Source organism: Marmota monax, unplaced genomic scaffold, assembly GCF_021218885.2.
Source record: "Marmota monax isolate L192 unplaced genomic scaffold, Marmota_monax_Labrador192_F-V1.1 WCK01_AAM20220418_F8-fsc00153, whole genome shotgun sequence".
In the NCBI taxonomy this organism is placed as follows: Eukaryota; Metazoa; Chordata; class Mammalia; order Rodentia; family Sciuridae; genus Marmota; species Marmota monax.
In genome coordinates, this window is record NW_026692146.1 from 3,226,813 (window position 1) to 3,240,110 (window position 13,298).

The 13,298-nt window shown below is 35.1% G+C and overlaps 1 protein-coding gene across 3 annotated transcripts in view; it reads right to left on the reverse strand.

Annotated features, from left to right (window-relative positions):
- The window catches only part of Lin9 (lin-9 DREAM MuvB core complex component), a 67,053-nt gene that overhangs the window by 31,209 nt on the left and 22,546 nt on the right, over positions 1 to 13,298 (reverse strand). For all 3 annotated transcript variants that reach the window (XM_058571862.1, XM_046419548.2, XM_058571863.1), the window contains one exon: positions 9,282 to 9,439. In XM_058571862.1, coding sequence (XP_058427845.1) covers positions 9,282 to 9,439 — 158 coding nt within the window. The remainder of the gene's footprint in view (positions 1 to 9,281; positions 9,440 to 13,298) is intronic.

Consider the following 13,298-nt stretch of genomic DNA (forward strand, 5'->3'; position numbering starts at 1 on the left):
CCACACACTTCAGAAGTGTTGTGACAATTTATTTCTGGAGGAATTAAGCAAGTCCTATGTGACTATATTAGAAGAGGACTCTTGGAAACATGCACCTGGTTTCCTCTGGATTTTGCCCCATGCACCTTTTACCTTTGGTAATTTTGCTTTGTATCCTTTGTTGTAATATCTTAGCCAGGAATACAAGTATGTGCTGGGCACTCCCCAGTGTTTCTAGTGAATCATCAAACCTAGGGGTTTTGGGGACTGCTGACAAGGATGAACTCTTGTCACTATTAAAGTCCAGTTTAAGCTGGGCCCAGTGGCACATGCCTGTAATCCCAGCAGCTCAGAAGACAGAGTCAGGAGAATTCCAAGTTCAAAGCCAGCCTCAGCAATTTAGCAAGGTCCTAAGCAACTTAGCGAGACCCTGTCTCTAAATAAAATATAAAAAGGGTTGAGGATGTGGTTCAGTAGTTAAGTGCTCCTGGGCTCAATGCCTGGGAACAACAACAAAAAATCCAGTCTGAAATAACATCAGGAAAATCCAAACAAATATCCAGCATGAGTGAAAATTTTAAGAATTATAGTACAGTTTGGGTATAGTGGGGCATGCCCGTAACTGCAGTTAGTTGGAAATCTAAGGCAGGAGGACTGTGAGTTTGAGGCAAGTCTGGGCAATACAGTGAGACCCCACCTCAACTAAAAAAATAAAAAAGAAAGAAAGAAAAAAAAGAGAGAGCATTTAAGTTTTTCAACGGGGCAAAATTTGCATTTTATACTGACCAAAAAGTACAGAAATAATCAAAACAAAGTATTCAAATTAAAAGGATCAACTGATAAAAACATAATCACAAGAGACTAAAATATCACTCTCAGTTTCTGACAGATCAATTAAAGGAACAGAGAATTAGGGATATAGAAGATATGAGTAATAAAGCTGAATAAACAAACATATAAAGGGACTTATAGTTAATACAACATGAGTGATTATTCTCTGCAAAAGACAAGTACAACCTGGACTAGATTATCAAAAACAACCATTCCAGGGTACTGGAAATAGACCAAATGCATAAAACAACTAAGAAATGCTTTTTGTTGAAAACTGCTAGAGTTTCAGGTTAGGACTGGAAGAGTCAGTGGGCTTTTTGCATGAGGTTATTCATATCCCCACCATTATCAACATGGTTGGTGAAAATGGTTTTACTAGGGCAGGGCTGGTCACACACAAAAAGCACTGTGTTAGCTGGTGGCCCATGCCTGTAATCCCAGCAACTTGGGAGACTGATGCAGGACAATCATGAGTTCAGCCTCAGAAATTAGTGAGGCCCTAAGCAACTCAGGAGACCCTGCTCTAAAAAAAATACAAAAAAGGGCTAGGGGGGCTGGGGTGGTGGCTCAGTGGTAGAGTGCCTGCCTAGCATGTGTGAGGCATTGGGTTCAATTCTCAGCACTGCATATAAATAAATAAAATAAAGGTTTGTTGACAACTATAAAAAAATATTTGCGGTGGGACTGCAAATTGGTGTAGCCAATATGGAAAGCAGTATGGCGAGTCCTCGGAAAGCTGGGAATGGAACCACCATTTGACCTAGCTATCCCACTTCTCGGTCTATACCCAAACGTCTTAAAAATAGCATAATACAGGGACACAGCCACATTAATGTTTATAGCAGCACAATTCCCAATAGCTAAATTGTGGAATCAAACTAGATGCCCTTCAATGATGAATGGATAAAGAAAATGTGGCATATATACACAATGGAATATTACTCAGCAATAAAAGAGAATAAAATCATGGCATTTGCAGGTAAATGGATGGAGATGGAGAATATAATGCTAAGCAAAGTTAGCCAATCCCCAAAAACCAAATGCCGAATGTTTTTTTCTGATATAAGGAGGCTGATTCATTGTGGGGTTTGGGGCGGTGAATGGGAGGAACAGATGAACCATAGATAGGGAAAAGGGGTGGGAGAGAAAAGGAGGGGATATGGGGGTAAAAAAGATGGTGGAATGAGATGGACATCATTACCTTAAGTACAGGTATGAAGACACGAATAGTGTGAATATACTTTATATACAACCAGAGATATGAAAAATTGTGCTCTACATGTGCAATATGAATTATAATGCATTCTGCTGTCATTCATATATATATATATATATATATATATATATATATATATATATATATATATATATATATATATATAAAACAATTTAGAATAAAAAATTTTTTAAAAAGGTAGGGGGTTGGCTGGGGATGCAGCTTGGTTGTTAAGCGCCCCTGGGTTCAAATCCCTGGTGCCAAAAAACAGTAGTGTTGTCAGAAGCACCAGACCTGATATGGATGAATGGGTAAAAACCTGTGGCTGCCAATTAAAAGTGGTGAACTTGGGCTGGGGATGTGGCTCAAGGGGTAGCGCGCTCGCCTAGCATGTATGAAGCACTGGGTTCGATTCTCAGCACCACATAAAAATAAAATAAAGACATTGTGTCCACCTAAAACTAAAAACAAACAAACAAACAAATAAATTAAAGTGGTGAACTTGATGCTGGGCACAGTGGTGCATGCACAGTGGCTCATGAGGCTGAGGCAGGAGGACCATAAATTCAGTCAGCCGCAGCAACTTAGTGAGGCCCTAAAGACTTAGTGAGACCTTATGTCAAAATAAAAAATAAAAAGGGCTGGGGATGGGCTGGGGTTGTGGCTCAGTGGCAGAGCACTCGCCTCACACGTGTGTGAGACCCTGGGTTCAATCCTCAGTATCACATAAAAATAAATAAATAAAATAAAGGTATTATGTCCAACTACAACTAAAAAAATAAATAATAAAAAAAAGGGGGGCCCGGGATGTTGCTCAGTGGTTAAGTAGCCCCGGGTTCAATCCCTGGTACCAAAAACAAAGAAGTGAACTTGTTCAAGAAAGATTGGAAAAACTTACTGCTTTGGAAGCCCAAGATATGGTCTTGGTTGAAATGAGTGGTAGACAAGCCAGAAATTTAACAGGGAGAACCTGGAAACTAGAGAACCATAAAAGGGCTAAAATAAGCTCTTTACTCATCCTGATTAATAGGGAAGCTATTCAAATGGACTGGCAAGACCCAAGACAAGTCTCACAAAAAGTAAAAGCTAAGGACAACTTGAAAACTGACAGCAACTGTGTACATTCCCTGACTTTCTCACAGATCAAGCAGAGGCCTTTTAGGCCTAAGATATTTGAGCATAATCTCTGCCCAAATCATTGGCTGACCACTAAGTTATGCAGATGTAGGGGTAACTACTATGAAGTCAAGCATAAATGAAATGAGACATCAGCAGTTGTGTAGATAAGCCACTAAAGCAAACCCAACTACACTACAAAATAATTAGAATACAGAAATGCTACAGTAAGTTTTTAACCAAAAATTACTAAATGTGTAAAAAAAATAGGAAAACATGACTCTTACCCAGGAAAAAAGTAAACAGAAATTTACAGATATGATATATTTAGCAAAGACTTAAAAAAGCAGCTGTTACAAATATGTTCAAAGAATTAAAAGGAAAAATGATGATAATGACTTGATAGGAAATCTCAAGAGATGGGGCTGGGGATGTGGCTCAAGCGGTAGCGCGCTTGACTGGCATGCGCTTGACTGGCATGTGTGCAGCCCGGGTTCGATCCTCAGCATCACATACAAATAAAGATATTGTGTCTGCCAAAAACTAAAAAATAAACATTAAAAAAAAAAATCTCTCTCTCTCTCTCTCTTAAAAAAATAAAAAAGAAACCTCAAGAGATTATAAAAAGAATTAAATGGAAACTATAGAGTTAACAAACAAAAAGTGAAAACTTTACTACAGGGGTTCATCAGTAGGTTTGAGATAGCAGATCAAAGAATCAGTTAAAATTTTAGATAATATATTGTAGTCAAGTCTATGTCCCCCCTCCCCCACTTTTTTGTGGTGCTGGGGATTGAACCCAGGGCCTTGTGCATGTAAGGCAGGCACTCTACCAAGTGAGCTATATCCCCAACCCCTCCTTTCTTATTTTTAATTTTATTTTTTGGTACCAGGAATTGAACTCAGGAGCACTTAACCATTAAGCCACATCCCCAGTCCTTTTTATATTTTATTTTGAGACTAGGTCTCAATAAGTTGCTGAGGCTGACTTTAAACTTGCAATCCTCCTGTCTCAGCCTTTCAAGTGGCTAGGATTATAGGCATGTGCCACTATGGACTAGCTTCTTATTTGTAATTTTTTTTTTTTTTAAAAGAGAGACACAGAGAGCGAGAGAGAGAGATAATTTTTTTTTTTAAATATTTATGTTAGTTTTTCGGCAGACACAACATCTTTGTATGTGGTGCTGAGGATAGAAACCGGGCCGCACGAATGCCAGGTGAGCGCACTACCGCTTGAGCCACATCCCCAGCCCCTTATTTGTCATTTTTAAATGGACAAATAAGATTGTATATATTTACTGGATACAACATGACATTTTTAAGTATATACACACTGTGGAATGACAAAATTTAGCATTATCTTATATAATCATTTTTGTGAGAAAACGGTTTTATCCATTCTCTTAGCATTTTTCAAAAATATATTGTTAACGATAGATACCATATTGTACAATACATCTCCTGAATTTATTCCTTCTATCTTACTGCAATTTTGACAACATCTTTCCAATCTCCTTCACCCACTAAACTACCTCAGCCCCTAGTAACCACCATTCTACTCTTTATTCTATAAGAACAACATATGAGTGAGATCATATAGTATATTTCTGTTTCTGACTCCAATAATATAGAGGAAAATCAAACTCTGTTTCTCCTACTATATTCTCCCAACACTTCTGACACCAGACGTGTATGGGATTTTCCCCAAACACACTAAGCAAGCAATGCTGCATCAGTGGACACTAGTTGAGTATCCTTTCACCTGTACTTCTCACACATAGCTATAAATTGAGGTTCCTACAACCTCTGCTTGGGTTCCATTTATTTGCTAAAGTGGCTCACAGAATTCAAGGAACTATTAACTTTGTTTACTGGTTTATTATAAAGGCTATTATAAAGTATACAGATGAAGAGATGCAAAGGTGAGGTATGGGGGAAAGCGTATGCTGCAGCTTCTAAATCCTCTCCAGTACACCTCTCTCCAGGAACCTCCAATTGGTCAACTCTGTCCTTTTGGTATTTTATTGGAGGCTTCATCACATGGGCATGATTGATTAAATCATTGGCCATTGGTGATCAACTTAGCTGAAATAAATAGAGCTGGGCATGGTGGTACACATCTATAATACCAGAGGCTTGGGAGGCTGAGGCAGGAATATTGTGAGTTTAAGGAAGGCCCCATTAACTTAGTGAAGCCCTAAGCAACTCAGTAAGTCTCTGTCTATAAATAAAACATTAAAAAGGGCTGGAGATGTGATTCAGTTGTTAAGCGCCCCTCGGTTCAATCCCCAGTACTACTACTACTACTATTAATAAAAAAGATATCTGGGAATCAATCTAACAAAAGAGGTGAAAGATCTCTACAATGAAAACTACAGAACACTAAAGAAAGAAATTGAAGAAGGCTTTAGAAGATGTAAAAATCCCCCATGTTCTTGGATAGGCAGCATATTGTCAAAATGGCCATATCATGTACAACCAAAAGAATGGGATCCTAATTAGAATGTTATACCCCAAGGATAGTGCCATGGAGTCGGGGTTGATTGGGCACTTAGCGCGCTTAAGCCTCACTGAACCTCAAGTGCTGAGCTATGAGTCCAGTCTTCCCCAGACACAAGTAGATCTTGACTTATCCAGGCCACTTTTCACCACTGCTGCACTACTTACAGCATGCAAACAGAGAACCTGGATATTTATCTAGTCCATCCCAGAAGAAAAAGGAAAAAAAAAACAAAACAAAACAGTGGTTAAACCACCAGAGAAGGAACTAGAGAAAGTAGAGAGATCCCACATACATCCCAGAAAGATAAAGATCTGACACAGGATTATGAAGAATGGAAAAGGAAAATTTTAAAAAATGCTGCCCAAACTGAAAAGACTACAGCAAAGTGATTGCAGTTTCCAGACTGGTATATGTGATAAACTTACAGTACACTGCCACTTCCAGGAAGATTCTAGGACTTTGGGATTTTGTTTGAACTTTTATAACAAGGACCTTACTGCCTTCATAGTAAAGAAGCCAGCACTAGGGCTAAGTTCTGTTCTGGGCTATGTGCTGGCACCTGCCTTAGCAACATTAAATCTACTATAGTGCCTCAGCTCTCCACAGGCCTCCACTCTCCCACAAGTTGTAACAGGAACCATTTTGCTTTTCAATTGTGTTTTAAGCTAAAGGCAGTTTCCCATTCTATCTAGAATATAAATTTCAAGCTGAATGAAATCTTATCAAATCTACTTAAGTTGTTGTGTAAGTTTTTTGGTTTGACTAAATATATTGCACAGCCTAAGTTTAAAAAAAAGAATGTTATACCCCATGTATGTAAAATATGTCAAAACATACTCTATTGCCATGTATATCTAAAGAGAATAAAAAGTAAAAGATAGGAAAGAAAAGAAAAAAATTTTAAAAATAAAAATAAATATACCATTTATGGTCACTTTGAGCTTTGGAAGCATTTTCTAAAAATTTCCTTTTTCATTCTTCATAAATATACTAGATAAATAATGTTTTTAGAGCTCTATTCTTCTTGTGTGTGTGTGTGGTACTGGGAATCAAATTCAGTCTTGTGTATGTCAGGCAAATGCTCTCCATTGAGCTCCATCAGCAGCCTGAGTTCTATACTTTTGAGAAAAGTAATAGGTGAGGATTGAGGTTGTAGCTCAGCAGTAAAGTGCTTTCCTAGCATATGTGAGGCACTAGGTTTGGTTCTCAGCACCGTGTGTTTAAATAAATAATAATAGTCCATCAACAACTAAAACAAATTTTTTTAGAAAGTAATGAGTGAATGATTAGAGCACTTGAAAAAAAATTCCATATATATGAATATGTATGTATGAATATATTTATGAATATATATATGGATATATAAGCTCTAGATTACAATTTCTGACCTATTTTAATGTACCTGCATCAATTTTGTTGAAATATTCAAAGAACTGAAAACTTGGGACTAATATCTTTTCAACTTGACTTCTCCTGCTTCAGAGAGCTCTAGAACTATTCAGAGTAACTGATACTTGGCCAAACAATTTCCTGTATTATGTGGCTAAAGTTTCATATCTGGACACTTCTCTGAAACTTCTCCATCATTTGAATTTTTCATCACTTTGAGTACCTTAAAACTCTTGTGTTTTTTTGTTTTTGTTTTTGTTTTTTCAAGTTCAGTCACTGTTTGTGGTACTGGGGGACTGAACCACTCTACCAATGAGCTATATTCCCCAGCTCTTTTTATTTTGAATATATCCATGGAAAAAAAACACCTTTACCATGTTTCAGAATGATAATCACCTCAGAAGGTTCCTTCTTCCCTGTTAAGTCCCTTTTCAGAAATAATCACATTTCTGATTTTTTTCACCATAAATTAGTTTTGTTCATTTTCTAATTTTGAACAAATGGAAACATACAATATAAGCATTGTTTAGTGTTTAGCTTTTTGCTCAATATAATGTCAGTAATTCATTTCTTTTTACTCTGAGTTGTACTCCACTCTAAGAAATTACATTTTGCTTATCCGGTATCCTGATGATAGGATGATTCCAAGTTTTGGCTATAAGATTAGAATGATAAGAGTGCTTAAAAGATGGTATGAACTTTCTGTTACAGATTATTATGTGGACAGTTGTTTTTCATTTCTGTTAAGTAAATGCCTAAGAGAACTGCTGGAGCATAGGGCAGGTATTTTAATTTTATAAAAAACTGTCATGCTTTTTCCAAAGTGGTATACCATTTTATAATCCCACAAAAAAATGTTCAGGAATTATAAAAGCTCCATATCTTTGCCAATTTGCATTTTCATGTATTCACTGATCTTCCTTTGGGAAATGTTGAATGTATGTCTATTCAAACATTTGATCTACTTTTTAAAATCAGATTGTCTTTTTATTACTAATTTATAAAGTTCTTTATATTTTTTAGTATAAATCCTTTCTCAGAGATGTCCTGGAATCATTTTTCCCCCTATTTATTTTCCTAATGGTGCCTATTTATTTTCCTAATGGCACCTATTTATTTTCCTAATGGTGCCATTTAATGCATAGAAAATTTCAAGTTGAATCATCTTTTGCTTTTTTGGTAACTCTTTGTCCACACCAAGAAATCTTTGCTTACATCCAGATCACACAGATATTAGAAGTTTTATAGCTTCAGCTTTTACGTTTAGCCCATTGATCCATGTTAGATTAAGTTTATTTCCATATGGGTATCTAGTTCTTCCACTGAAGTGCTTTGGTGCCATTATGAAACCAACTGCCCATGTTGAGTGTGGCTCTATTTCTGAACTCTCTATCTTGCCTTGCAGCACTCCAACAGAATGTTGAGTAGAAATGGTGAACATCCTTACATCATTCCTAATCTTAATGGCAAAGCATTAAAAAACTTCACTAAATAAGTATATAGCAGTCAGTAGAGTTTTGTATAAGAAATTTATCAGGGTAAGGAAGTTCATTTCTAGTACACATCAATGAGTATTAATATTGTCAAATGACTGGTACTTATTGATAGGACTGTTATTTTTTTTCCCTTTATCTTGTTAAAGATGGTGATCTGATGCTTTTAATTTACTGACTAACTTTTTAAAATATATATATTTTTAGAGTAGGTTTAGGTTCAGAACAAAATTGAGCGCTGGGTTCAATCCTCAGCACCACATAAAAGTAAATAAATAAAATAAAGGTATTGTGTCCAACTACAACTCAAAAATAAATATTTTTTAAAAAATTAGTTAATGAGTGTGTAAGTGTGTGTGGGTGAGGGTACTGGGAATTGAAGCCAGTGGTGCTCTACCCATGGGCTTCACCCACCAGCCCTTTATTTTTATTTTGAGACAGGGTCTTACTAAGTTGTTGAGTCTGACTTTAAACTTGCAATTCTCTTACTTCAGCGTCCTGAGCAATTTTTCAAAAATTTTAACAATTCACAGCTGTACTTATTTTAATGAATTTAAAATTTTATCTTCATAGCTTTTAGTTTATGCTGTAGTACATGTTAATTTGAACCCTTTAAAAATATATTTCATACATGAAGAGAAAATAACATACAGTAAATTACTGCAGAATCTAAATCTTTCTAAATCTCTAATAGAAACTATCTTGGCTAAAAATGACAAATCACAATAGTAACAAGCTTGTCTTCTTCACTTACCTGTAACTTTGGTTCCAATAACCAGGGGCAAAGGAATTTCATCTGGGAGATCTTTGAATTGTGAAACATCTGCAACTTTCCTTTGTTGTAAGAGCCTTATTTTCTGCCGTTTCTGTTTTAATGCTGATCTCTCTTCCTCAAAAAATGCAGAAGAACATCTAGAATTATAAAAATCATATAAACTGATAACTATCCTATACAGAAACTTAAAAGTCTGACCATCCATTTCACTTTTCCCTTTTTTCTTCTCATTTCTTTTGAGTGCTAGATTTAAAAATGGGATTGTAGAAGTTATTACTCTGTAAGTTACTTTTAATTAAAAAAAGGAAATAGGGTGTTGCAAGACAAAGATTACATGTACGTCTAGATTATTCCTCCTACAAAGTAGGATTTGTTCACCCTCCTTTGACAAAAATGTCTGGAACCTAGGTCTCCTTTGAACAATAAAGTTCAATTTCAATATTCTATTCAGAAGAATATGACATTTTCTCTCTGATCCAGTGAGCATATCAATATAGGTTTAAAGATGAGATCTGCCAGTATATGAACTCATAACTAATCATACTTCATGCCTTTAAGTCTGAATACTGAATTCACTTTTAACTCTAGGGCCTATCTTATTTCCATTTTCAAATTCTAGGATGAATCAAATCATTTAGCATGTACAAACCTGTAATCCCAGCTATTTGGGAGAATGAGGCACGAGGATCACAAGTTCCATGTTGTTGCACATATCAACAGTATATTATTTTTATTGATAATATTATACTGTATATTTCATAATTTGTTTATCTATTCACTTGTTGGACATTTGGGCTGCTTCCAGTTTGCTATTAAAGTTGATGTGAACATTAGTATATGAGGTTTTTTAATATTTTTTAATTTTTTAGATGTTGATGGACTTTTATTTTATTCATTTATTTATATGTAATGCTGAGAATTGAACCCAGTGCTTCATACATGCTAGGCAAGCACTCTATCACTAAGCCACGACCCCAGCCCTGTGTGAGTTTTGTATAAACCTATTCTTTCATTCTACTCCATCTAGGAGAGCCAAACTGTTTTCCAAAATGGCGATACTATTTTACACTACCACTATCAGTGTAAGAGACTTTAAGTTTCCCTTGGTGGTTTCCCTCACCAATATTTGGTATGTTCAGTCTTGTAATTTTGAACATTGTAGTTTAATTTGCATCTTATTAAGGATTAATGATGTTGAACATCATTCTGTGTGCTTATTCAATATCCTTATACCTATAGTAAAAAATCTATCCAAACCCTTTGCCAATTTGCTAATTGGGCTATTTGAGTTTTAATGAATTTTGAAGAGTTCTTCTCACATTCTGGATATTAAATAAATGTGTCCACCAGTCAAATTTTATGTAAACAGAATATTTAACATATTTACATGGTTTCAAATTTAAAAGATTTCAAAAGGTATTGAAAACTTTAATACCCATGTTTCTCAATTACCCAGTCTACTTCCCAGAGGACCATTATATATTTCTTATATGCCTTTCATTGATATTTTAGGCATACACAAGTAAAAAAAAAAAAAAAAAAAAAAAACTTATGTTCTTTCCTTACTTCTCTCAATGGCTACAATATGATCTGTTATGTATTCTGTATTTCTTTCTTAATATATCTTAGCAAATTACTCTATTACCAATACACAAAGAGATCCTCCATTTTTGTTTTTGTTGCCAGGTATAGACACAAGGTTTTGTGCATGCTAAGCCTGCACTCTACCACTGAACTACACTTTTAGCCCATCATTTTTGTTTTGTTATGTGGTTTCGGAATTTTCTATTTTAGGTAGTATACTTTAATCTTTCCCAAATTTATGACACTTAGATTGTTGCCAATCTTCGCTACTACAAACAATATTGCAATAAATACCTTTGCACATGTCATTTCACCTGTGTGCAAGTATTTCTGTGATATGACCTCTTAGAAGAATTAGGCTCAAGAGAATGAAAATTCATAAATTTGATCAATTTTTATCAAATTTCTCCCCAGAGATTATATACAATTAATCTCTCACCAGCAATATGTAAAAAAATGACTATTTCAACATAGTATCACCAATCCAACATGTTAAAGCTTTATGAACTTTGTCAATCTGAGAATTAAAAAACAGTACTCCAGCACACTTTGATTTTGACTTTTCTTTTTCTTTTTTTGTTGTTGATGGACCTTTATTTATTTATTTATTTATTTATTTATTTGCAGTGCTGAGAATTAAACCCAGTGCCTCACACATGCTAGGCACTGAGCCACAATCTCAGCCCTGATTTTGAGTTTTCCCTGAGAAAAACTGAAATTTTTTCGTATTTAGAAGAGCCATTTTTTCCTTTCTTATGAATTATCTGTTTATAATCATTTTTTACTATGAGTTATTTGATTTTTTTTATAGACTTATAGGAGTTCTTTACAAATTAGGGAGTTAACCCTCTGTCTATAATAACAATTATAGATAGTTCTGTTGCTATCTTTTGACTTTTTGTTGTTTCTTGGTCATGAAAAATGTTATTTTTAGGAAGTCAATTTATTGATATTTTCTTATGGCTCTCAGCTGCAGGGCCTATTAGAAAAACCTTTTCCAATTCAAGATTCACAATATGCTGGTTTTCTCCAATCGTTTTGTTGTTTCATTTAAAAAATATTTAGGGCTGGGGCTATGGCTCAGTAGTAGAGTGCTTGCCTAGCATGTGTGAGGCACTGGGTTCAATTCTCAGCACCACATATAAATAAATGAATAAAATAAAAATCCATTAACATCTAAAAAAATTTTATAAATCATATAATTTTTATTTTATTTGTACTCATACTTTTCTTTTTTTTTTAAATATTTTTAATTTTTTATTGTGGGTTGTTCAAAACATTACAAATTTCTTGACATATCATATTCCACACTTTGATTCAAGTGGGTTATCTACACAGTAGTTTTGATCTCCATTAAACAAACAATCTGCTGGGCATGGTGGTACACACCTGTAATCCCAGTTAGTTGGGAAGCTAAGGCAGGAGGATTACAAATTCAGGCCAGCCTCCTCAATTTAGTGAGACTCTGTCTCAAAATGAAAAATAAAAATAAAATAGAGCTAGGGATATAAATCAGTGGTAAAACAAACCTGGATTCAATCCATACTTACCAAACCAAATCAAACCAAACAAAATAATAATCCATTCTCCTTCTCCATGTACTTGAAAGGTAACCACTGAAACTGTTTTATTAAATTTCTTTAGACTTCCATGATTGTGTGTGGACTGTTTATTCTTCATTCATATTCTATTTATGTGCACTCTCACATTGTTTTAATTATGGTCACTTAATAATCTATGTTGTATTCTAGCCCTTATATTTTCAATCTCAATCCTAGTGATTATTCCAATACTTCAAATAATATCTGATAAATTCTCTCTTCATTAGTTTGTTTTTTCAGAATTTCCCTATTTGATTTTCCCTTTTGAAATGTGAATTTTAGAGTTATCAGCTTAAAAGAAAAAAAGAGGCTAATGATACTTTCATTGGGAATGAATAATTTACAGATGAATTTAGGATGTTGTGTCTTCTTTTCTAAGATCATGTGTCTTCCCACTTGTTCAGATACACCTTGTTTGTTTCTTCCTTTCAATTTTTTTTGTGTGTGGGGGGAGGGTGGGTGGGTGGGTACTGGGGATTAAACCCAGGGGCATTCTACCACTGAGCTACATTCCCAGCTCTTTTTATTTTTTATTTTGAGACAGGTTCTCAGTAAGTTCCCCTAAGGTGGTCCTGCCTTAGCCTGCCAGTGTCCCTGGGATTATAGGCAATGTGCCACTGTATCAGCTCCTTTCTAACGGTGTAGTTTTACCAAATGATTTTTTTAAATTTATTTTTATTAGTTCTAATCAGTTATAGATGACAGCAGAAATTTTTTCGATTCATTGAACACAAATGGAACACAACTTCATTTCTCTGGTTATACATGGTGTAGAGTTGCACCACGTGTGCAGTCATATATGTACCTAGGA